The 26,289-nt window shown below is 36.8% G+C and overlaps 1 protein-coding gene across 4 annotated transcripts in view; it reads right to left on the bottom strand.

Moving 5' to 3' along the window:
- The window catches only part of LOC101744606 (anillin), a 73,184-nt gene that overhangs the window by 19,347 nt on the left and 27,548 nt on the right, over positions 1-26,289 (bottom strand). For 3 of the 4 annotated variants that reach the window (XM_062674367.1, XM_038018114.2, XM_038018113.2), the window contains 4 exons: positions 25,372-25,981; positions 9,576-9,838; positions 5,083-5,329; positions 3,230-3,419 (listed from right to left, as the gene is read on the bottom strand). In XM_062674367.1, coding sequence (XP_062530351.1) covers positions 3,230-3,419; positions 5,083-5,329; positions 9,576-9,838; positions 25,372-25,981 — 1,310 coding nt within the window. The remainder of the gene's footprint in view (positions 1-3,229; positions 3,420-5,082; positions 5,330-9,575; positions 9,839-25,371; positions 25,982-26,289) is intronic. The other variant, XM_038018115.2, reaches the window with a different exon arrangement.

Here is a 26,289-nt window from a genome sequence, read left to right on the forward strand (position 1 = left end):
TATGGGAAAGATGGTCTAACTAACGTGTCAATTGTGCCACCTATCCGATCATAAGTGAGATCATGAGATCGCAGAAAAACAATTTTAAATTAGAAGCTTTCATCAACATTGTGGCCAAGTTTATTAGGGTTTAGTCGTAACAGAAGTTTTGCTTGAAAATATCTTACACACAAATTCTCGTTTTAAGCTATAAAAATAATTGATTACTGTAATTGCTATTACGAGTATAAGTACATATGAGTCGTCTATTATCAAAGGTGGCAATCTGTGCATTTGGACAAAAAAAAATTATTGATATGTCAATACAGATTGATTTGAATATAATCGTCTCCTTCAAAGAATACGGTTCAAAACCTGCATTAAATAAAGATTAATAGTTAACCTGTTATTTATCTAAGATGTCGTTCCGAAGAGTTTTGTGACTGCCAATGGAATACAAAGTCAATAATTCGTTTTTCTGATTTACCAATCATTGTCCAAAAGTCAGATTGCCGGCTTTGATAATAGTCGACTCATATATCAATTGTACTAATCAAAATAATTAATATACTAAACAAAAAAAAAGCAACTAGACTACATTTCAATTATATTTGTTAAGTAAGTTATTAAAACATAAATACATAATATCAAAATTGTACTTTAAGCGGATTAAGTAGTACATTTTAAATTAAATCACTGATATAGATAGATATGTTTGTATAAATAATGTATATAATTAACAGTAAATACTACAGTATATTATGTACTAAACTAACGATATAGGCAACATGCAGTCTTATTATTACAAATATATTATCATTATCAACTAGCTGTGCTCGCGATTTCGTCCCGGGAAACTTGATTATTTGCTCAGTAATGCATCCATGTTAATATAGCCATAATGCGACTAAAAAGTATAATAACGCCATCTATTGCGTACTAGTGTAAACGTAATGAAAAATTTCAAACTTCTAGTAACTTTATTTTTAATGTAAATATCGTCGTATTTTTTTTAAATAAGGACCAATTTCTCTAGCGGTAAAACTAAAGGAAAATCTATCCAGTAGTTTTTGCGCACTAATCCGCAGACCTCTGTCATTTTAGTTATACAGATTAGGATGCAAGAAACGGCATAAATGCGAGAGAAAATTCATACGAGAATTAAAACGATTCACGCACTAAGCTCCGTACTTGTTTACGACATCAATTCCAGACAACTGGCCCGTTTTAATGATTGGCGATTGCGTTCGACAGATTTAATGTACATTGCTTGGAAAGTAAAGATTTTAGGTTAGGCGCATAGACGGAATTCATTGCAAGATTCCACAGGGTAAAAAATACATTTATTGAGGTTTTTTTTTTAAATATAATACATAATTTAAGGAGGTTCCTGTTGTTATGTACATTGACATGTCAGCGGCACAGCCAAGTCGCTGCTTAACGCTAAGTCTACGGCTATATTTCCGAAAATCAATAACGTACACATTTAAAAACATAAAAATCTTTATGAGTCATACGTATTCTGTATCAATGTGATAAGGTTATTCCCCTATTATTGTTATAGTATAATATTGCTACTGAATTCTGAAAAATCTAAATAAATATTTTAATGCTCGTATATGATTTTAGTTGCTTTTAATAAGACTCCTAATTGACTAAGAGGGTTAGAAAAAAATTTACGTCACAGACTGCAAAATCGTCTAATACAGACAAGTCAGTCATATTTTTAATCGATCTGCCTACAAAGGCAATAAAAAAAATAAAAAAAATAATACATTTAATAAAATTATGGACAACTTTTTTTTTGTATATATAGCAAAGGAGTCTGTAAGCGTACTCTAAATTAACGCAGTGGGTTCTAATGAGTATAAAAGTGTATATAAACTCTGATCCGGTGACGGACGTTACGATGGTAAAATAGAGATGACAATTTTTTTTTTGTATATGTAGTTGTCACTCATGTTGTGCTCATCGTTGTGGGTCACTTATCAGCAATTTACAGGTCACAGCCACCGCAATATTCCACAGAGCACTGCCCACGGAAGATACGACGAAGCCACTCCGTAGACTCAGAGTTTCCAAACGATCCAGATAGATATTTCATTGTTAAGTAAGGGTCATTAACTTATTTTTTCCTAATGATAACAGTTAACAGTATTATATTTAAACGTATTTCTGGCAAGATTCCTATCGAATTAATATTATTCGTAACTCCCAAACATCACAAAACATATAAAAGGGCAGAGGAATACGTATAAAACAGACGAACCGTGAAAGATGACTTGAAAATTTGCACAATTTATTAACATATTTTCGTCTTGCTCGCACTTAGTAATAACTATATTATGAGAGATAAGGACAGAATACGTAATCTTTATGGAAGGCCTTTAGCCGACTTTTTAGCGTTGTACCATATCTTAATTGATCTCAAATTAAGTCCTGAGTTGAATTAAATACACAGTGTTTTTGTTGGCATTTTTGTGGAATAATTTCAAATAGAAACCTTAGTGAGTGGTGATTAATGTTAAAAAAAAAGATATTAATCCTTGGAGGTACGATTTATGTCTGTGGCTTTACTTTTCGGGACCACCGTGATATTTTAACTATAGTGACTATAAGCGATGCGCGTATATATGCTTTTTTTTTCTAAAGAAAAATCGACGTAATCGACACGAGACAGACTCTGACCCCGAACGCCATGTGCCCAGATCGGGAAACGATTCTGGTCCCATGTTTTGAATTCACTCAAGTTCACTAGACTTTTAACGCGGTCATTGATACAATGATATTTTTTCCGTAGGACCGAAGCGTAAAGCCTTAACTTCAAATTATCATGGCTATATTAATATTCACTGTAATGTGTTTATTTGTCGTATTCATTGATAGTCAATTAACGAAAGAACGCGTTTGGAGTTCTCGTTACCGCGATTCAAGAGTTGCCTTTAGCGAAAACTAGATGTCGCTACTTGCTCACAATGAGTTCATTACCTACAATTCTAGCCACATAGGTTACAACACGACTGAGATTTTCGTTTGTCAGCACGTTTAGCCTGGGCTAACGTTTTAAAGTCAAAACTAAAATGATTTGCATTAGTCGCGTCAATAAAGATTGTCGATACTCCAATGTCGATTAAAAATGTCGACCAATCGATAATCGGCTCCATATCTCGTAAACAAATCGACGGCTTCGCAGCCCGTAACTCATATACACATAAAGAAAAAGACGCATTCGAGGGCGTAATGACCGCACCTCGAGCCACCGCAGTCGGAGTACTCCTCGTGTCCTGAGTTGTCGGTCTCTATATCCGATAAATGCGGGTACAGGCCGGGCTGTTGCGTGACGGCGCCATTGGCGTGCCCGTTCGCTTGTTTGTTATTGTTCACTTTGATCCTCTTTACATCCTCTAGTACCGACACGACGGCAGGCGAGTCTTGAGAGTCTGCAACAGAGTTATACAGTTACGGTTTATGGACTCAGTGGAGCAAAGTGGGTCGCGTTTCCGAACCGGTGGTAGATTCTGCGAAGCACGGCTCTTGCTAGGGTTCGTGTTGGCAACGTCGTTAGGTTTGAGCCCCGTGAGCTCACCTACTAGCTCGGTGACGCTGACATGGTCTTTCTAGAGCTAGACCATCAGCTTAGGAAGGAAAAAAAGTGGAGGCCTCATGTAAAGCAATAACAAGCAATGTAAAGCATTGGACAATGAGGAATTATAACGTTAGTACTTTGTGCTTAGAGCGAGTTTTTTAACGTCCTCGATAGCGTAAAAGTTAACTCAAATTTGTATGTAGTTGGAACGTTTGCCTAGGTTTGCCACTAAGGGCGCTGTTCCAACTCTAAGCAAATTCGAATTAACTTTCAGGCTATGGAGAACTTTAAAAAAACGTGATCAGAACGCAATGTGCGACTGCTTCGCGCTAGATATAGGCAGGTTAACGATACCTAAACCACAATAACAGCCCCACCTTAACAGTAAATAGTTTGCTTTAAAAATTCCTGCCTCCAAAATGACGGATTCGGATTACGAGTCGCTAATTTCTTCGCAGTTTAAAACGTTTCCGTGTATTAAAAATATAAAGCATTAAGAGAGAGACAATCGAATAACGTGACTCATGTTGGACAAACACAAAATGATCAGCGAAACTCAACGTTTACGAGGAAAACGAAAGTATACCTTCTTAATAAATATGACTAATAAGTATTAGATCGGATGGGTTAACTTTTTTGACGTAGGCATGTTTATGGCTTAGTGCGAGTTTTTTAACGTTCTCGATAGCGTAAGAGTTAACTAAAATTTGTGTACCGCTGGAACAGCGCCCCTAGCAGCAAACGTAGGCAAACGTTCAAACTCTATACAAATTTGAGTTAACTTTTACGCTGTCGAGAACGTTAAAAAACTCACACTAAGCACACTGAACTAAGACCTTGCAAAACTACGACTAGAAGTAATCAGGCGTTTGCATAACTGAACCTAGGACCTAGTGTTGATAGATCGACAGGGTCTCTATGGATTTTGGTAATCATTTATTACTACATATAACAATAATAAATTATGAGCAAAATGATAGAATATTTCGCACTTACTTCATCTATATCTTATCATATCTTCATATTTGAGCGATCAATTTTAGAAGAAAAAACATCTTTAGCAGGTACATCTATAAATATTTGTCCTGCGTGTGAATGAGATAGAACATTTCTGTAGGTTTCACTTCTACCGAGTGAGTGATGAGCCTGTTAAAACTTAACACATGTGGCGGAAACATGTCACATGTGAGACAAAAAGAAGTACACCCCAATCCCGATTACTAAATATATTTCTCGAAGACTTTCATCATAGTTAAAATCATTGAATGCTCGACCAACAAAGGCGATCATGTATCTTAGCGAACTATTTTTTTTCCTATCTATTCGAGGGTAGCCTAAAGGGTTGTTCCAGTTTCTCGCGGACGGGTTGATGAGCTCACGGGCTCAACCTGAGAGAATTTGCTAACATTAGCTCTACCAAGAGACGTGCTTCATTTAATCTACTACCGGATCGGAATCGCGGCCCATTAAACAAACTATAGTATACTACCAAGATACTAAAACATCACAATACTAACTTCTCCTTTTAACCGGTTGAGAACCAACAATCTTCTCGGCGTCTTTGTCTCCTTCTCTGTCTACGACGTCTCCATTTTGTTCTTTCGTCTTTTCTTCGAACGTCACTTTAGGTATATTGGCTATTACTTCCGGTTTTTTATGAGCCAGAGATGTAGTGCTTCCCATTAAGGGGGCTTTCTCAGATGGATCCTGCTCACTCTGATCGTCATCTGAATCATTTTGCTCAGGTTTCCTGGGAGGAGGTGCCTGAAAATAATAATTGATATTTATGTTTAAATAACGCACTATAGATATGGCAGTGACCAACCCCCAAACCGAAGGAAACTGCGACCCTTGCTTAAATGTCGTAGAAGTGACTTCAAAATGTTCCGGTTTGTGGAGTAGAGTTTACTGGTGGTAGGACCTCTTGTGAGTCTGCGCGGGTGGGTACCACCACTCTGCCTATTTCTGCCGTGAAGCAATAATGTGTTTCGGTTTGAAGGGTGGGGCAGCCGTTGTATCTATACCTGAGACCTTAGAACTTATATCTCAAGGTGGATGGCGCATTTACGTTGTGGATGTCTATGGGCTCCAGTAACCACTTACCACCAGGTGGGCTGTGAGCTGGTCCACACATCTAAGCAATAAAAAAAAGTAGAATGCCGATTATTCGTATGTAATTGAACTTCAACCTAACGCTTTTAGGTGAAGGTTGACATTCACGATAGATACCGCTATCTGCATGACAGTGATTGTGATTAGCCAATCTTCTAACTAGGACAGAAGGGCAAAGGGTAAAGAGTAGTTTACAACGTGAATACAACACAAGGTCGGTTTGAAATAATGACTATCTTCCCTTAATACGGAAACGCGTAATTGCGAAAGCATAAGCAAAACGGTGGTATCAAACTGAACGGTCTTATAAAACCCTAAAGCGACACTCACAAAAAATTCTAATCAAGAACTCAGATCAACAAAAAAACCTCAGTAAAATTTTGGAAGTAACATCCCTAAGCATTCCGTATTGATAGCCAACCGTCTGCGGTACAACATTTATTGTAAACTTTACACAAAAAAAAAAACTACCCAAACCAAAGGGCCTCAATAATGTTATTGATGTAATTACCGGGTTGTGCCAAAAAGTGCTAATTTAATTTTAGATTTCAAATTAAAAGACCCTTTTTAATTATAGTATATATTTCTTCGGATAGTTTATTTAAGCAATCAGTAATGTTGCTTCAAATCTTGAGAAATTAAATTAAAGTCTCTATTTGATTACGGATTGTTTTACCCTTCAAGCCAGAACGAACGATTACAACGCGGCAGAAATATACCGAGTGGTGGCATCTTTAAGTGCAGACTAACAATGCACTATACCACCAACAATTTCGATCATAATATGCTCCCACACCCAAGAAATGTGGTGGTGCTTCTCAAAGACCCAAAACAGCAAAATTTGACAACCATATATTGTAAATAACGTCATAACCATTCTCGAACAAAACGTACCATACGAAAAACCGTCAAGATTTCTCAACATCACATCACATACGCAATCGAAGTTGAAGCTAAATGTAAAAATTATCACATCAACACACATTACGCATGTAATCTGTTAACACAATGTTACAAAACACGCAAGTATGTATCATAATATGCAGTTCTATTATTTTAGAATGACCTATAAACATTTTTTAACTGGTGGTAGGACCTCTTGTGAGTCCGCACGGGTAGGTACCACCACCCTGCCTATTTCTGCCGTGAAGCAGTAATGGGTTTCGGTTTGAAGAGTGGGGCAGCCGTTGTAACTATACTTGAGACCTTAGAAACTTATATCTCAAGGTGGGTGGCGCATTTACGTTGTGGATGTCTATGGGCTCCAGTAACCAAAATTTGAGAGCCCAAGCGTATGAGTCTATTAAATTTGGATAGTTTATTTGATTCGCCCAATATCGTTTTTTTGTGATATCATACGATAATAAATATCTATATACGAGGGGTGGAAAGGCTATTTCGCTTAGTACGCGACATTTATCTTTGTAATTAAAGGTCTGTTTCATTTAGTATTAATATCAACAATTCGATGTTTTTAATTGAACTTTAATTAAGTTTACCTTATTCAAATATCTGAAGAAGTTATTTTTTATTATATCTTTTCCAAATTTTAAACTTTAACTGACTCTCTTGTAAAGTTGCAAAAATGCCGCTTAAGCTCTTTCCTTACAGTCTTTCGCCCCTCAATATAGAGGTTTGTTTAGCCGAAGCTTTCAATATACAAAATAATTATTTACGGGACCCAAGCGCTGCGCTATTAAAACTAGGTTCTACAAAATGTTTGTAACCTTTAAATACAGAAAAATCGATCAAGGAACTTTTAACTCTCTACAAAACTTGCATACGCCCCGTCATGACGTATGCAAGCGTAGTGTTCGCTCACGCAGCCCGCACCCACTTGAAATCCCTTCAGGTTATTCAATCACGATTCTGCAGGATAGCCGTCGGAGCGCCTTGGTTCCTTAGGAATGTGGATCTCCACGACGACCTGGAGCTCGACTCTCTTAGTAAGTATCTACAGTCGGCATCGCTGCGCCATTTTGAGAAGGCGGCACGACATGAGAACCCTCTCATCGTAGCCGCTGGAAATTACATACCCGACCCAGTAGACCGAATGGTAAACCGTCGACGTCGCCCAAAGCACGTCATTACGGATCCTCCTGATCCATTAACGGTGCTTTTAGGCACCACAAGCACCGGTCACCGTCCTCGTCGAACCCGTCGCTTGCGACGAAGGGCTCGACGAGCGAACTAACCCATAGACACAGCCCACTGAGTTTCTCGCCGGATCTTCTCAGTGGGTCGCGTTTCCGATCCGGTGGTAGATTCTGCGAAGCACTGCTCTTGCTAGGGTCAGTGTTAGCAACTCTCCGGTTGAGCCCCGCGAGCTCACCTACTAACGTTAGGGTGAAGCTGAAATAGCCTCTCAAGGCTATCAGCATAGGTAGGAAAAAAAAAAAAAAAAAAAAAAAAAAAAAAAGGAACTTTTGTGTAGTAAAACACATTTCAAAGTTGACGATTGCATATCCGATAGCACATTTGAGAGATGTCGCTTCAGACCGTTTGATTTTAAAGAATTTAAATTAAAAAAAAGATAAATCCGTTCAGTTTGTTTGGCCGGTTCATCACAGGACTGTGGCTATTTTTTGGAAGATTTTAAAGAATTTAAATTTAAAAAAAAGATAAACCCGTTCAGTTTGTTTGGCCGGTTCATCACAGGACTGTGGCTATTTTTTGGAACCGATGGTAGAGATAACACTTTTTTATTGACATTCAACAAGCATGTCATGACATGACATTTAAAATGAAACAAAAGCTTTAAATTTAGTTGATATAAATTTGAAATTTAATTATAACGAGTGATTTATTTTCGCTAATGCAATATTCCGATGGAGATAAACGCGTTTGATAGGTATATAATAAAATTATTGTCAACGTTTTTTCGTGAAATTATCTGTTTAGGCGGCCATTAAAATATCCATATTATTTTTTAAAACGCGATTTGAAGGGAAACCTGTATAATAAGCCAATCCAAATTACAAGACGTTCTATCACCAGATAAAAATGATGTGATTGATTTTCGGCACGACATCCTGATTTACCACTCACTGCGAAGTCAAGTTGGGACTTCAGTAGCCGGCCGTGGAAGTGAAAATATTGGAATCAACAAAACATTCCAAATGGTTTTGTCAACGGTCAAACTACCTGAAGTAACGAGAGCGAACATAAAACACAACATGTCGCGACAAGAATAGATCTAGAGGGTTCAGATTTACTTCTAATTATGGAATGTCTGTACTCGGAACTTAAAATGAACCAGCTCTCCGACGGTATACCCGATGAAATGATTCAAAAGATAGTATCACCATTTTGAATATCAGTACCTTTAAAACTCAAGCAACATCTTACCCTAGATTCTGATCGAATTGGCAGATTTTTTCGGTTTAATACCGCGAAAGGATCAATGCGCTCGACACTATGAATACGCGTTATTCAAACATAAATGAGACCGTAGTTATTTCCAACATCCAAATTGTAATTTAAATAAATAATAGTTTAAAAAAACTAACAAAATACGCTTTTATAACGCTTTTTTTTACAATAAAATAATTTTTTCTGACACTATGTTTAATTCAAATTTATTAAAATTTATTTTCAATTTTTTAGTTGGATTTTCTATAAAAGCGTATTTTGTTAGTTTTTTAATCTATTATTCATTTTTAATTTTTTAGTTGAATTAAAATTTTTACAATATATATTTTTTCAATTTTTTTTTAATTATTGAATTGTCATCGGTCCTTAATAAGTATACCAAATTTCGAGTTAATTCCATTTTCTATTCAAGTATGTAAAGTGTACAAATTGTATCCTAAGTGATTACCAATTGACATGAAACTCAGTTTGGTTCCAATATCGGGTCTTGTAAATTTGGTTGTAAAAAATTTTTTGTCGAACTCACCTTAAAAGGGAATCTATTCTGCAACATCTCCATATCCCTCTCTCTTTCCAGCCTGAACTTATTAGCTATAGACGTCTCGCTTATCGTTTGCTCTTTGCTGAATAAAGCCACGAGCTTCCCCTTTATTCCGCCGCTTAGTGAGCTTTGACTGACATTGTCCTCGGCCAGACTATCTTTAGAGTTCGACCTAGAGTTCTTCGTAATATTTGCTTTTGTCGGAGTTGTTTTCGTTTGTTGAACCGTAGGTCTGGCCGCTTTGTTGTCTGAAACAGATAGGAGCCGTAAGGCATCGGAAGAGATGTCGTAAACCCAATATAAGAATTGTTTGCCGACAATGAAGTTAAAACGATTTGGAGTTTTATGCCCTATTTGCGGATGAATAAATTACAATTTCAATTGGTTTAGTTTTTCCAATACTAACGTCGTTTATTACGAAAATTCTCGACCATTTCTTGGCAACTATTCTTCATTTTATTAAAGTTTGATACCTATAGCAATTTCACAAGTTGTTTTAATAGAAATACTGCAATCCAAATCACCGTCACCTAATAGTTTTAACAAGAACTGATTGATCTTCGGTTTTCACGAGCCGTAAATTTAAATAAACAGTTCGTCCGTCGCCCTTGACTACGGGAGTTTCAGAGCAATGGATAATAAAGGACACGATATTAAAGGCGTAAAAGTAGTTTTAATTATTGATGGATAAAAAAATATAATCGAAGGCGTAAAATACAATGAGGAGGTCGACGTGCAACCTAATCCACATGGACACAGCCCAATGAGGTTTTCGCTGGATATTCACAGTGGGTCGCGATTCCGATCCGGTGGTAGATTTAGCGAAGCACTGCTCTCGCTAAGGCCAGTACCAAACTCTCTCAGGTTGGGCTCGTCAGCTTACCTACTCATCTACTACCGTTAGTAGCTAGCTAGAAGAGCCCATTAGGGTACCAGCGATTAGATAGAAAAGAAATATATAATCGAAGGTAACTCAATTACACTTCAGGAGTCTCCAAACCATACTTCGCATTCCTTTAAATATTCATAAACTACACTATTAGTATTACAGATGTATTTTTTTTTTACAAAAAACGGAATATTTCTCTTGATATTCCAACGTTTAAACGCTATTCTTTTTAATTGTCTGTTTGAAATTTTTAGATAAAAAAACAGACTTCATATCTATTTAACAACACCTAGATTTTATCTTTCGTATAGATTTATGTTCGGTATATTCAAGCCGTGCATACTACGTCAATCGAATATAGTTCCATACATCGTAGCTTTTTTTGTGTGCACTAAAACTGGTTATATTCTGCATACTGATTAGAATTGAACACGATTTAACTATACTCGTTGTTATTGGTGGATCAAAAATACGAAGAGCACAATGACAGGTTAATGCTTTAAGATTTATTTGTAACTGTACTTGTAGCTATACTTGAGACCTTAGAACTTGTATCTCAAGGTGGGTGGCGCATTTACGTTGTGGATGTCTATGGGCTCCACTAACCACTTAACACCAGGTGGGCTGTGAGCTCGTCCACCCATCTAAGCAATAAAAAAAAACTTACTGACTAAAAGGTCAAAAAAAAAATTTAAACAGACAAGAGAATTATCCAATATCGAATTCTACTTGATTAAAAGTGTTTTTTTATTTTTTTTATTTTTTTTATTATTGAAATATTACTGCTGGCCGGGAGGCCTTTCCAGCTTCACCAGGACAGGTGGGCGAGCAAAGGCTCAGCCAGGTTTAAAAATGTTTCAAACGCGTTCATTATATGGACCATATTTTTACAATATTTAGTGTAAAAGTTTCAATCATCTAACAATCTTGGTTCTTCAATTCTTTACCACAACCATTTAACATCAGTTAGGCCGCAAGCCTGTCCACCCTCGTATGCAATAACAAAAAATTAAACTACATATGGCCTCACAAAAGAAACGCGTATATTTTCCAACGCGAATCAATATGGATTCTCTTAAATAAATTTGTATAGAAATATTATTTTAAAGAATACTGATCAATAAGCCTTTATAACGAACTTCAAGTATAGACGACAGACGTAGTACAATAAATACAAGGTTGTGCAACTGCTTAACCTAATTACAACTGTGCTGATATACAAAACCTACATTGTATCTACATCATTTATATATCTATTATCGTAATTACGTATGAGGGTATAGGGGACTAATCGCGCTCAGTTATTAAAAGTGATAATTGTTTAACTTTTTTTTTATTTACCTATAATTTTATTGGTTTTTGGCAAGTCTTGGACATGATTAAAATTATTTTTACGGTTTAATTTCGCGTTTATTAATATTATTCTCATTAAATTAGTTCCGACATTTCGATAATACTTTACGGTTTTCGTGGTCGCGGACAACTGCAACGAAGACTTAATGGGTCGTTTTCAAATTTGGGACCAAAAGCGAGTTATCGGATTTAATTTTCTTAACCATAATGATACCGTAATTGTAAGTACAGTAAATTTGTTGTCATGACAACAAGCACGTGGTCCTATAACTATATATTCGTAAGCACTGTTAAATTAGGAGTTATACATTAAGAGCTACCCCAAATCTCATTCGTCAGTTCATTGTTCTCGTCGAACCCGTCGCTTGCGACGAAAAGCTCGGCGAGTAAATTAACCCACAGACACAGCCCACTGAGTTTCTCGCCGGATCTTCTCAGCTGGTCGCGTTTCCGATCCGGTGGTAGATTCTGCGAAGCACGGCTCTTGCTAGGGTTCGTGTTAGCAACGACGTCAGATTTGAGCCCCGTGAGCTTCACTTACGAGATCGGTGAATCTAGAATAACCCCTCGAGGTTACTAGAATAGGTAGAAAAAAAAAAAAAGAGAGCTCATACCGGCCATCTTGGTAAAGTGATAGCTGTCAAATTCGGCATGAACACGTATTTAAGCGTGACATTTCTCCATGGAAGCCACAAGCTTGTCCCTTACCCTTACCTATGCTGATAGCCTTGAGAGGCTATGTCAGCTTCGCCCTAACGTGTAGGTGAGCTCACGGGGCTTAAACCGGAGTGTTGCTAACACTGGCCCTAGCAAGAGTAGTGCTTCGCAGAATCTACCACCGGATCGGAAACGCGACCCACTGAGAAGATCCGGCGAGAAACTCAGTGGGCTGCGTCTGTGGTTTAATTCGTTCGTCGAGCCCTTCGTCGCAGGCAACGGGTTCGACGAGGACGGTGACCGGTGCTTGTGGTACCTAAAAGCACCGTGAAAAAGAGGGTTGTTCCGTTATTTCTATGAAAACAATTTCGTTTTGACATTGTGTCATAAAGCACAAGTTAAAAGAAACTGCGTTTAGTTTTAAGGCCATTTCGCGAATGTTGACTAGTTTTGTGCAACAAATCGAACCGGCTGTCGCTATTATTACAAGCCGCAGAACTAGTAGGTACTTATGAAACGTACGTACCTAAATATTTTAAAAATATTAAATCAATGGTAAATTACATTTGCGCTAACAGAAACCCGAAAATTATATATGTTGTTCTTATCTATCTGTATACATATATAAAAATGAATTGCTGTTCGTTAGTCTCGCTAAAACTCGAGAACGGCTGGACCGATTTGACTAATTTTGGTCTTGAATTATTTGTGGAAGTCCAGAGAAGGCTTAAAAGGTAGATAAATATGAAAATGCTCGGAATTCAATAAAAATAACAATTTTGTTTTCCTTTGATGTGTCCCCCGTCGGACGGATTCCTTTTGTTTGTTTTAAGTTTATTTTAGGTCTTTTATTTATCGATTGAGTCACTGCGAAGTCTGCCGGGTCCGCTAGTTTTAAATAAAAATACTTGTATAGTTATTTTTTAAGTAAGCTCACGACATAATCAATAATGATGATCGAATCAGCAAATTTAGAAATACATATGTACATTTAATAACAATAATTAAAAAAAAAACGTTTTCATTTAAAAAGTACACTTGCGTTGTAACTTTTAAAAGAACAATTTGAAAACTCACGTTTAAGAATTCAGATTACACTTCAATGAGTTGAGACACTATCGAATGTGATTTTCACAAAAAAAAAATCCAACGAAGTGTAAGTACACTCGAATGAACTATCCTCAATATCGATCACGACTTTTTATTTAATTCGCATTTACTTTATATTTTCAAAGTACAGTGTCTCCAACGCGAGCTCTCGACGTAATGACCCACACGGGCCGACAGCACGATGCCCACCGCTGTTTCTCAAAGTTATGAGATCGTACTTAACGGGGTCTATTCTAGATTCTCGATATTAACGTCGCGAAAAACAACATTATTAGTTCATCACGATTCGAATGTCTTATCGATTTACACATTGTTTGACCGTTTTTTAATACTGTTATTTTTAACCGAATTGAGTTGAATTTACAAAATATGTTTTGGATATTCGTAACGGATAACGGATTATTTAATACTAAGAAATCAGTAAATGTTCCAAAAAAAAAAACAAAAACACGTCAGTTATTTTAATACGCGTAATATAAATATAACTAAAGTCTCAATATATTATTTACTCTTCGATTTCAGATAGAGTATCATATACACAGTGTTAATAATTAGATGTATTATACCATTGCGTCGCTGTCAAACCAAAATCTTCTATGAAGGTAAATTTTTAAGAACTATATCAAATGAAAGCTATAGATAAATATTAAAGCTATAGACACATAACAGTTTTATACGGTAGATAGGGCTGTGAACTATACGAAAAGGTCAAAAAGTAAAAATCTCAAAAAGTGCACATAGCAGATTTTGGTTTGACAACGACGATTGTTTTGTTTATTGAACTTCTACGGCAGTAGTCGGTCAATGGCACTCGAGTACTCTTATCAATCTTGTTGTAAACTAAAGTTAAAGCCGCTCGTAAATGAAGTAATCTATCTTCTAAATATATTTTAAAAATGCTACTCCAAGTGATCTTACCGCAATTTAATTGAAGTGAAACTTCTTTATCGGCGTTGGAAAAAAATTTACCGTCACATTTTTCGGTTACGCGTCACATTTTTCCGTTACGCGCCATCTTTTTTGTATTCATGTCTATGATAATAAAATCCTTTTGTTTAAACTTTATCTAATTTAACTTTTTTGTATTCATGTCTATGATAATAAAATCCTTTTGTTTAAACTTTATCTAATTTAACTTTATTTAACCAATTTCTAGAAAGTTGCATGTAGATCATTTTTCGAAAAATAAGGCCATAAAGAAGTTTCACTTCTTACGTGTGTACACTAGTACACGCACACATTTTTTTTTTTTTTGAGTTATTCAATTATTACATTTCCGGAAATCTCTTTGAAATATCGTGAAAGAAACAAAATTAACCGACTAGGTTTTTTTTTTTTTTTATTGCACTTGTAGGCAGACGAGCATACGGCCCACCTGATGGTGAGTGGTTACCGTCGCCCATGGACTTCAGCAATGCCAGGGGCAGAGCCAAGCCGCTGCCTACCGTAGGTAATTAAATAAATGAAAGTTTTGGTAATATCGACAATTCCGGAGTTTTAAAACAATAATTCTTCTTAAATTTCAAGAGACACAGTTTGCAGAAAGCTATCAGAGTACATTGTCGAACTAATACCTAATTTTGAATTCAATATAATTCTAAGTAAAATTGGCTTGTAAATTCCGAAGTTGTCCTTAATTTTATTGATAGTTAAATAATGTCACGGCCTCCGAAATCGGTCCTCTTCCGAGTGCCAAGCCTAGTTTCCATTGGTCGTAAACCTTTTGTCAATGTTTCACGGATCAATGACGTTTTTTAGAGTTACGCGAATAAAATTGTAAAAAAAGAAATCACTTTTTTAAATCTGAGTTCTAAATTTTTTTTACTTCTTATGAGCGAGATTGCCACTTCGTTTAGTCGAATGAAATACCGTGCGTACAATAAACGTGTTAATGATTTATAATTGTTACATTTTTTTCTTTATAAAGACGAGAAACAGTCTAACTCAATTGGGCTGAATTAGTTGCTTTGTATATTGTTGAACGTGTTGATAGGCGATGAGGCTAACATTTCACCTGTGTGTTTTTACAGATTGTATTCTGATAATAAGTCCTAATTCGATGACAACATGAATTTGATGTACAATTATTATGAAATTGGAAATATCAAAACATAATAGCCATAAATGTAAACGTCAAAAGCACCGTGCCTTATCAACAGAGATAAAAAACTTTCGCTGTGTCATTTTCCCAGGACACATCAGTAAAATCTACAATCTCTTAAAAGCATCAGCTGCTAAACCTAAACCTAAATTAAAAATAGATTTTAAGTGATCAAAATCTTACCGAATTCAGTTTTTTATTGAATAATCTACATACAGAACCCTTTTACAATACTCATAAATGTATTTCGCTTTAGAGCCGTATTGTATTGAAAACGATTACAAAAGTATCGATGAGAAATTTTACAATCATTTCGCGATCTATTTATTTTGTTAATTAAACTGATTGATTCGTTGTTGGATTGTGAGACAGTTTAGATATGATTTTTCGCTTTGAAATTCAGAAGAGCTCTCTTGCCCCTGATATTAACTAGTTACAGTATGTAACATATGTGAGAATACGCAACTAACTATAATAAGAATTGAGATGATAACTGAAACACCTGAAATGTATCAAATGACTTATACTTTCCGATTATTCCCTAGGAAGTTTTAGAATTTTCTCTACAAAATGCTAGTCGAAAGCGATCACAATGCGCTATGACGATTTGGTAATAGTCCGGAAAAACATCCGATTTCTTGAATCCATTCGTGCGTCACTTTAATACGTCATAATATATTGATGGCGCAACAGAATTCGTCTCTGCATTTCAATTACCAATTTGATAAGTTTCATCAGAATCAGATGAATAGTTTAAGAATGCATACAGAACACACATTCATTTTTAGATTAGACTAGTAAAATCCATTAATTTTCTTCCAATGGGTTTCCAATGGGTTTCCAATTTTAAATTTCATTCACAAAGAAACCTTGTCCTAATCGTATTTAGACCACAACGAGAAATCAGTCATTCCTGTCAAGCCAAGTGATGCTCAGCCATACGTAAGGATTTTCTTTTATTCTAGTCAATTCTGTTTTTAGAATACAAAGTTTAAATTAAAATTCAAGAAAGAAAAACAACAATTCAGAATCTAAATCGACATAAAACTTGTATTAACATTTAAAGTACCACTTCAATTATATAAAAAAAAACCTTGCAACAAGAAGGGCCTCTGTTTGAAATAAATATCCTTTTTTGCAGACCGTCCAAGGTTGACGACACCTGACCCTCTCGTTCGCCTTGCTAGTATTTGTAAACTTGAATCCAGTACATTGAGTTATTTTCGTCATCTATGTTCGAAATTAACTTCGAAAGCTTCAAGAAAACGTGCATGTCTTTTTATTATACAGACATAATTATGTTTTTTTTTTTATGTCTAATATATAGCACTAGCTGAGTCCCGCGAACCTACCCGCGGTTCTTGTCGCGGAGTTAGTCTAAAAAAAGTAGCCCAAGTTACTCCTTAATATCATCAGCTACCTATCAGTGAAAGTCTCGTCAAAATCGGTCTAGCCGTTCCAGAGATCAGCCGGAACAAACAGACAGACAGACAAAAAATTGTAAAAAATGTTATTTTGGTGTATGTACCGTATAGATATTCATAATATGCATGTAGTAAAAAGCTGTTATTTCAATATTACAAACAGACACTCCATGTTTATTTATATGTATAGATTAAGTGGTTTTTAAGACACACACACACAGACACTAATTATTTAAAAATTTTCAATAAACAGAAAATACACGGGAATCATTTGCATTAACAGTGATAAATTAAACGTAGATTCATTCAGTGCTAGAGTACATACATCTCGTTTAGTATTTATTCAAACGTGCACGCTCAACACAAGCGAAAAAGCATCAGAACCGGTCTCATTACGTTCGGCCAAAGAACGTACCGACAGACAAACAATATCGTCCACATTTAACGAACAAATAATCGTGTAAAAAGACGACTAGAGCTTGTACTAACAGAGTTGCAACGATTCAAATGTTTCGTTAAAGTATGTAATATGGACATTATAATCAGTTGCTTTTTTGGTGACCTTACTTTGACAGACGAACTAACTGGATAGGTCGAAATGCAACCGTCATCGGCTTCCCTAGTGACAATAACTACTTCAATGACAAAGACTGTCATGAGTTTACTTCACGATCCATCATTAGAACTTACATATACCCTCCTTGAGATACCAGCGACTCATCACCTCGATACTATTGTATTAAAAACTAGCTTTTGCCCGCGACTTCGTCCGCGTGGAATTCGTTTCCGCAGCGCACGCAGCAGAAGCTCTCAAAAGGGAAAAGACCCCGATTTTGAAACATTCTTTATTGGTGTATCTTATCTTAGCGTAATGTTATATAGCCTTCCTCAATAAATGGGCAATCTAACACTGAAAGAATTTTTCAAATCGGACCAGTACTTTTCCTGAGATTAGCGCGTTCAAACAAATCTTTTACAACGAAATTGTCTCCGACCGACAATCGACGTTTTGGCGCCAGCTGCTCCTACGTTATGGGATTATCGATCAATCTATTTGTAAATTCTGCTATCTTACCAGTTAGTTTCTAAAGGTGGTTCTACATTAGGAATTACCACCCTGCCTATTTCTGCCGCAAAGCAGTCATGCGTTCCGGTTCGATGGGTGGGGACAGCTATACAATTGTGACTTAGACCTAATGCCCCATACAAGTGACAGCAAACACATTGTTATATCTATCGACTCCAGTAATCACTTAAAATTTTTTTTATGCTGATAGCCTTGCAAGGCTATTTCAGTTTCGCTCTAACGTGTAGGTTAGCTCAGCTAGTGTTGCTAACACTGGCCCTAGCAAGAGCAGTGCTTCGCAGAATCTACCACCGGATCAGTAACGCGACCCACTGAGAAGATCCGGCGTGAAAATCAGTGGGCTGTGTCTTGTGGGTTAATTCGCTCGTCGAGCCCTTCGTCGCAAGCGACGGGTTCGACGAGGACGGTGACCGGTGCTTGTGGTACCTAAAAGCACCGTTAATGGATCGGGAGGATCCTTAATGACGTGTAACTAAGCAATAGGGGTGACATGTAGGTATCTACACATGGCAGGTGAAGGCTATCAGGACACAAATGCACAATAACACAAAGGACACTACAGGATCGTACGGCGTCAATGAAATTTTTTTTTCTTACATGGACAAGATAATTTCCCGTTCTTTAAATTATGAGAAGTTTCCTTGAACGCGCGTCATGCAAATGTGGTTTTACATAGACACGATCAGCCACATTTATCCTCAAGCAACTTATGAATGTCGCCACAGAAGCACTGTTGCAATTACACCACACAAATTAACTAATTTGAAAAACGTCGTATGTACACGTGTGCAGTTAAAAGTGAACCTTTGAGTCCAAGCATTTTGGTCACTTGGCGCACCTTAAAGTAGATCACGATCGACTTGCAAAATTATAGGTATCTATATATTAATACGTGAAGCAAAAACTTTGTATCCCTTTTTAAGAAAATTGCGCGGACGGAGGAGTATGAAATTTTCCACACTTATAAGAGAACTAGCGACCCGCCCTCGCTTCGCTTCGGAAACATTAAAACACACATGAAACCAAAAATAAAAAATAAAAAAAAAAATAAAAAAAAGTAGCCTATGTTCATCAGGGACAATGTCGGCTTCTAATGGAAAAAGAATTTTTCAAATCGGTCCAGTAGTTTCGGAGCCTATTCGAAACAAACAAACAAACAAATCTTTCCTCTTTATAATATTAGTATAGAAGTATAGATATAGAGAAGAAGTGCACAATGCTAATATTTTTTTAAAGTAATGCATAAAAGATACATTAAATCAATAAAGAAAACATTACACACACTACATACCATGTATTTGACGCACACACGCATGCATACTATTTATTGTCAAACTTTTGTTCTTGACGTCTGCTTTCAAATTGAGATTAAATATTGTTTGTCTTTGTTAATATTTTTTATAGTGTAGTCTTGCCGAAATTTGTGATTACAGAAGTATAAAATACAATCATAATAGTGTACAAACTTACAATTCCAATTAATTATAGTCGAATTTCGACTACTACGGGACCTCTAGTATATATAATTATGTATAATTTTTTATTGCTTAGATGGGTGGACGAGCTTATGGCCCACCTAGTGTTACATTCTTGTTAAGTTATTACCGGAGCCCATAGACACTAACAAAGTAAATCGCCAACGCCACCCACCTCGAGACATTGGTTCTAAGGTCTCAGTTTGACAGGAGAGTTTGTTGTGTGCAAACAACATTCACATACGAGACAAGAACTACTAAAATCAACGCCCAAACTCCATGACCCGATTGCGATCAGTAATCGAAGCCGGGCCCCAAGACATTCGCCCTACGACGTTAAGGTTCCCATTCAAAACAAAACGAAACACACAATTGTGTTGTAAACCTTATAATTTACTAGCAATTTTCCTCTGTACATTTCGTAACTTGTCATTTGATTGTGAAATGTTCTTTGAGGACAGATGACTTAGTTTGCCACAACGCAACATTTCAAAGTTCATTAAAATTATTTGTTGAATATACTTTAAGAGCCCAATCTGTGCTAAACCATGACGCATACAAACTCATTGATAGTCTTTCAATAATTTACATTACTAAACCTCCACCTTCATCAGTTTGATGTTGCCATATTATTATTGCGTGCGTAAAAATGCTTAGTTTATAGATCGAATACCAAATTACCTTTCCATTCATAATTACATGCAACTTAAGTGTATCAATTGAAAGGGCGATAAGTTATGAGATCGCCACTGGTACAGTTACAACGTGAACGCTACCAAATGTCTTAAGACAGAAGGTCGAAATCTCGATGGTATTGAATGACGGCTGACCAACCCTTCAAGACCAACTATATCTACTCCAAAGTCATACAATTAAAGTTTCGGATTACGTTCGCAATCATGAAAAAAAACATATGAAACATGCGCCGTATCACAAGCCAAACAAATACAGAATAAAGACCGGCGACACTCAAAAACGCTAATGCCTTCTTCACTGTTATCTTTTCAAAACAACACAATGACCAAATGACACAGAAAAAAAAAACATCGGTACATTCATAATAGCCCCAAAAATATACTACGTACATATTACACTTAATTTACAGTTATGCATACCACGCGACGAATGTAGAAGGATCTTCAAAAACCCCGTTAGAACATCGTGTGCCAATTTCTTAATGACATACTAGAGAAAAACTTCAGTACTCTCATCGTCATATGAGATTTCTGGGCCGCATGAGTCATGTTTCAGTAAGGCTTTGTCACTGGGGGATTTGTAATGTGATGCATCATAGGACATTCTTAAGTGCAAAATATGTGACGAGCAACTCTGTGAATGGCATTTTAGAAATTCTACTGCACTCTCTTTCCTCAAAAGCCGCCCCGACTTCAATACAAAAGGGATAACTGTAGCTCGAAAACAAAATTACCCTTAAATAATTATCAAAATTAAAGCTTCTTGAAAACAAGAGTGATTTTTTAAAATGACTATGGTGCTAGTCTGTTGAATTAATTTTATTCACATATACTAGTAATTATACTAGTTTTAAATTGTTATTTTTAAATGGCATAAAAAATTCTGAAGATACTTAGGTTTCAAACACGAAATAGCTTTCGTAAATTGAAGCCAACGATGTCTCATTAGTTATTGACTTCTAAGCAAAATGGCAAGATGCTGCAGTACCACAGTGAGTATCACATTACCGAATTTATTACCAGCAAATACATAATAATACTTGGCAGTTCTTTGACCTCTCAGACAAGATACTACGATCATTGTAATTATGTCTGAAACGACTCGATCATGTTGATTAAGCGGTTCTTTATATATAGCTACAACGAATCCTGACAAAAAATTCGGCGCAATATTCTTTCACTATAAAATACAAGACTAATCATATTATTTTATAGTTCAACGAAGCCAACAACCAAGTCGATGGAATATCGATATTAAATTATCGATTGAGTATACGTGTGATATAACTTTATAAACAAGAAATTTCTTTAGAGCTTGGGTGGTGAAGTGTTGGAAGAAGCAAAGAAGCAATTCCTCGTTCTTAAGACTTTTTTATCGACGAATGTGGGAAGGAAACTCTTTTGATTCACACAATCGATTGAACATTCTGAACATCATCGTTCAGTCTTTACGCGTGATCGGTACTATGGATCCTGGCTACGCAAAATATCTACTTGTGTTCTTTGGCTAAACGCAATACCAAAAAAATGCATGTAATTTTCCAAAAACATTTAAAATACTTTTACGAAATTTACTAAATCAGATAAAAAATATTCTAAACTCGACGAGATCTGAAGAATTCATCACGAGATCTGTGACCTATCGGGGGGTCGTCGTTCGTCTAGGCTCCTAGACATACCTGTCTCGATTGCTTGGAAACCGGTAAAGCAACAGCCACAAAAAATTGAAACGGAATTTTATGAACTGTTAGCGTAGACTTGAACCGCAATGACTATTCTGTTTCTTTGCTTATGTACCAGTTGCTATGTCAATTTTACCTATTTTAAAATACGATGGCATGGCACTAACTGGTGGTAGGACCTCTTGTGAGTCCACGCGGGTAGGTACTACTACTCTACCTATTTCTGCCGTGAAGCACTAATGCGTTTCGGTTTGAAGGGTGGGGCAGCCGTTGTAATTATACTTGAGACCTTAGAACTTATATCTCAAGGTGGGTGGCGCATTTACGTCGTATATGTCTAAGGGCTCCAGTAACCACTTAATACCAGGTGGGCCGTGAGGTCGTCTACACATCTAAGCAATATAAAAAAATAACTAGGGCTTCCACTGTTGGACTTCTTCCGGCTACGACTGACTGACTTTATGACGTAATATGAATTCGATTCCCTAACCGGACAAACATTCCTATGACGAATAGTTTTGTTTGATTTTTATCTGAGTGTTTAAAGTCTGTATTTGTAGATATTTTAACAAATATCATATGTCTGTACATCAGTCTCTGATTACCTTTCACAGTGCAAGAAATCTAAATTTGTTGCCAGATGATTGTGAGTGTTGGCGTGTGAATGATCTTTGATAATTAATTTGTTTAAGGCATCGCTTTAAAACAATTAGCTTCTCCTTACTCGTATCAACTTGGAGTCAACTTCCAAGTTCTTCAATGTTAGATTCTTTCGAACGTTTATCCGATCAGATGGATATATTTTCCGGCTGTGTCCACATTTGGAGTCGGGTCACAATATTCGGCTAGATGTCACATTCCCATCTTTGTAAAAATCGGTTTATAATTATGTCTAGTTGTTAGTGCTATCTAGTAAGCACATTAACACAATAAAAAAACATATTTTTTTCCTACCTATGCTGATAGCCTTGCCTTAGCGTGCAGGTGAGCTCTCGGGGCTCAAACCGGAGGTATTGCTAACACTGGCCTTAGCAAGAGCAGTGCTTCGCAGAATCTACCACCGGATCGGAAACTCGACCCACTGAGAAAATCCGGCGAGAAACTCAGTGGGCTGTGTCTATGGGTTAATTTACACTACTGGAATTACAATAGGAAAGTTTATAATGGTCCAACGCGACTATATTATTTTAACAGTAATTAATGTGTCATCTTCTGCGTAACCAATTAGTAATTATAATACATTGGCTGTTTGTTTAAAGTCTCGCAAAAAAAAAGGTTAACTTATAATATCTACATGTGGTAAGCAGGTGCATTAGGGTTCAAACTGGTAGGTACTATTACCCTTGCCCATTTTTTCAGAGCGAGACGAACATCAAATGCTACATGACAATATTCATAGTTATACATATAAAAAATCATATACATTTTTTTTATTACTTAGATGAGCGGACGAGCTCACAGCCCACCTGGTGTTTAGTGGTTGCTGGAGCCCATAGACATGTACAACGTAAATGCGCCACCCACCTTGAGATATTAGTTTTAAGGTCTCAAGTATAGTTACAACGGCTGTCCCACCCTTCAAACCAGAAAGCAGAAACAGGCAGGGTGGTGGTAATTCATTGTTCAGTGCCCTCAATGAAATGAATAGTCCTCTCAAAATAATTCGAGTTTGCTTTTCATTGCCTCTATAGAATGTTTACTTGAACCTACATCATATTTATTTGTGTCATGGGAAAATCTTGCGTTGTCAACATCATAATCTAAAATTATACATGACATTATTCATAACACCTATAGCACTCAACATCCTATTATGGACGAAACTACCTTCAGCCTCACATCTCAAGATGGGCTGCATACCAGTGTTGGTCTGTGCATACCGATCAAAGTTAAGTGTTCTCTACGCTAAATGATTTTAAAAAAATAAGAATATTTTTATTGTATTTATTGTTTTTACATTTGTATTGACAATTAAAAAATATATAAACAAAACAAAATTAGATAACGCATTTGACGTACATTAATTATAATTAGTATGAGATCTTCTTGTTTTTATATTATACAAAAACCAACATATTTGATAATAGAACATTGTAATAGTTTTTGTTCGAACAAATTTCGTGAATACGAGATTTTATGATATTTAATTTATATTTTCATTGTATTGTTGGAATGAAAAATTAATAATTCCTTTATTTGTTTTAGATTTGTATTGTTGTAGAACAATAAACATTCATAACAAAACGTTTTAACTTATTCATTCATTATTTGATTTTTATCATGTCAAATTGCGAATTAACAAAATGAATATTTGTTTTTAGAATGATGGTTATGCAAAGGTTTGCTATCTGCCTTAACAATAATTAGCTATCGATTTTTTAATGCGAACTTGTGTTAAATGGTTATCTGAGTCTATAGAAATCGCAATGAAATCCCACTCTGAGACACTTTTTTACTGGTGGTAGGACCTCTTGTGAGTCCGCGCGGGTAGGTACCACCACCCAGCCTATTTCTGCCGTGAAGCAGTAATGCGTTTCAGTTTGTAGGGCGGGGCAGCCGTTGTAACTATACTCGAGACCTTAGAACTTATATCTCAAGGTGGGTGGCGCATTTACGTTGTAGATATCTATGGGCTCCAGTAACCACTTAACACCAGGTGGGCTGTGAGCTCGTTTACCCGTCTAAGCAATAAAAACAAAAAGATGATGATGTTGAAATCCCAATTGCGTTTTATAATGTCTGGCTCCCCACCCTTCTAACCGGACTGCTACTACTCCTCAGTAGAAATAAATCCGAAATCCGTAGCTACACTAGCTTGTTCAATGTACTCATTACATCTAGTTATTGCGCTCTTAAATTATTATATATTCGCAAATTTAATTACCAGGTGTTATTTTTTCGTCATTTGAGAATACGTGTTAAGTACGCGTTTATGTGAATTCATACTAGCCTGAAGGATTTGAGGCTGAGCATACACAAATACACATCAGTCGATACGAATACAATGTATGTGTATAAATGTATATTTAATTTTTATTATTTTATAATCACACGAGCTTTAGATTACGACGAAATTATTCCAATTTTATGCTGTAACTACAATGGGCAATTAGCATTTAGATAACTCACAGAAACAAATTGTAAATCTAGTAACATGACAAAAAAAACCACTAAGAACACTATAAACCAACTGAAATCGGACAAAGTCATTAACTAATATTGTAATGGCTTTAGAATTATTATCACAACGCGCATAGTGCTTCATTGTTGGCTTACGTCATAAATGTGTACGGAAATTCTCCACTTACCTTTGTTATCGCCGAGAAGGGTTTTCGTCGAAGGGGCTAGTCCGAATGGTGCTTTGGGGATAATTGCAGTGCCCTTATTTTTCTCGAACAACGCTTTTCGTTCGCGAAGAGACATTTCCGCGGGATCCTTTTCCTTGGCCTTCGGACTGCCCGCTTCGAACATCGCGGCCTTACCCAAGACCGAACTTCTGTCTATATTTCCGTTCAATTTAGGCGCCAATCTCTTTACAATTGGCGATCCCCTTTCCCCGGAACCGGGTCTCTCGTCAGCCGGTTTGTTTTTTGTTTGTATACAATCGTCCGCTTCGTTTTCGTTCTCTTGAACAGCATTGTTCTCTTTGTCTTTTTCCATTTCGCATTCATCGTCGGTGAGCACTTTATCAGGCGGTGTGGGCGCGTGATATTTTTTTATTGAAGGTTTCTTAGACACGGTGGGTTTAGCCGGCGGCGCGCTGGCCACCATTGTCGCCATCGCGGGGGCTGCTGTTGCACTGGGGGTAGTCGATGCACGCTTCGGCTCCTGTCGGGCGGGATCGGCGATTTTCGTCGTTGTGAAATCATAAACGAGCCGCGATTGGCTAGCTGAGACGCGCCGGAACCCCTCGCCTTCCTACGATTGGACGGATGCAGCTCAGTGCGCGGGGTGAGCACGTGCGTGCATTTCGTTTTAACGACACGTTACAGTAACGCGGTGACCGAAATTACAGCGGCGACCGCAGCGAACTGGGTTACAATGCGCTGAAAGGGATCGTGGCGAAGTTGCATCATGACCGGTTTCGTAAGCCGACGAAATAGGATCTCTTAATTAGCGGAGTGTTTGGTTGAATGAACGTTTTCAATGCGAGGGTATGCGTTTTATGTCGCGTGTTTAGGAAGCGTAGCGATGAGACGCGCGTGACTCGCGTCCGACGCCTTGTT

Source organism: Bombyx mori, chromosome 20 (genome assembly GCF_030269925.1).
Source record: "Bombyx mori chromosome 20, ASM3026992v2".
NCBI classification, from domain to species: domain Eukaryota; kingdom Metazoa; phylum Arthropoda; class Insecta; order Lepidoptera; family Bombycidae; genus Bombyx; species Bombyx mori.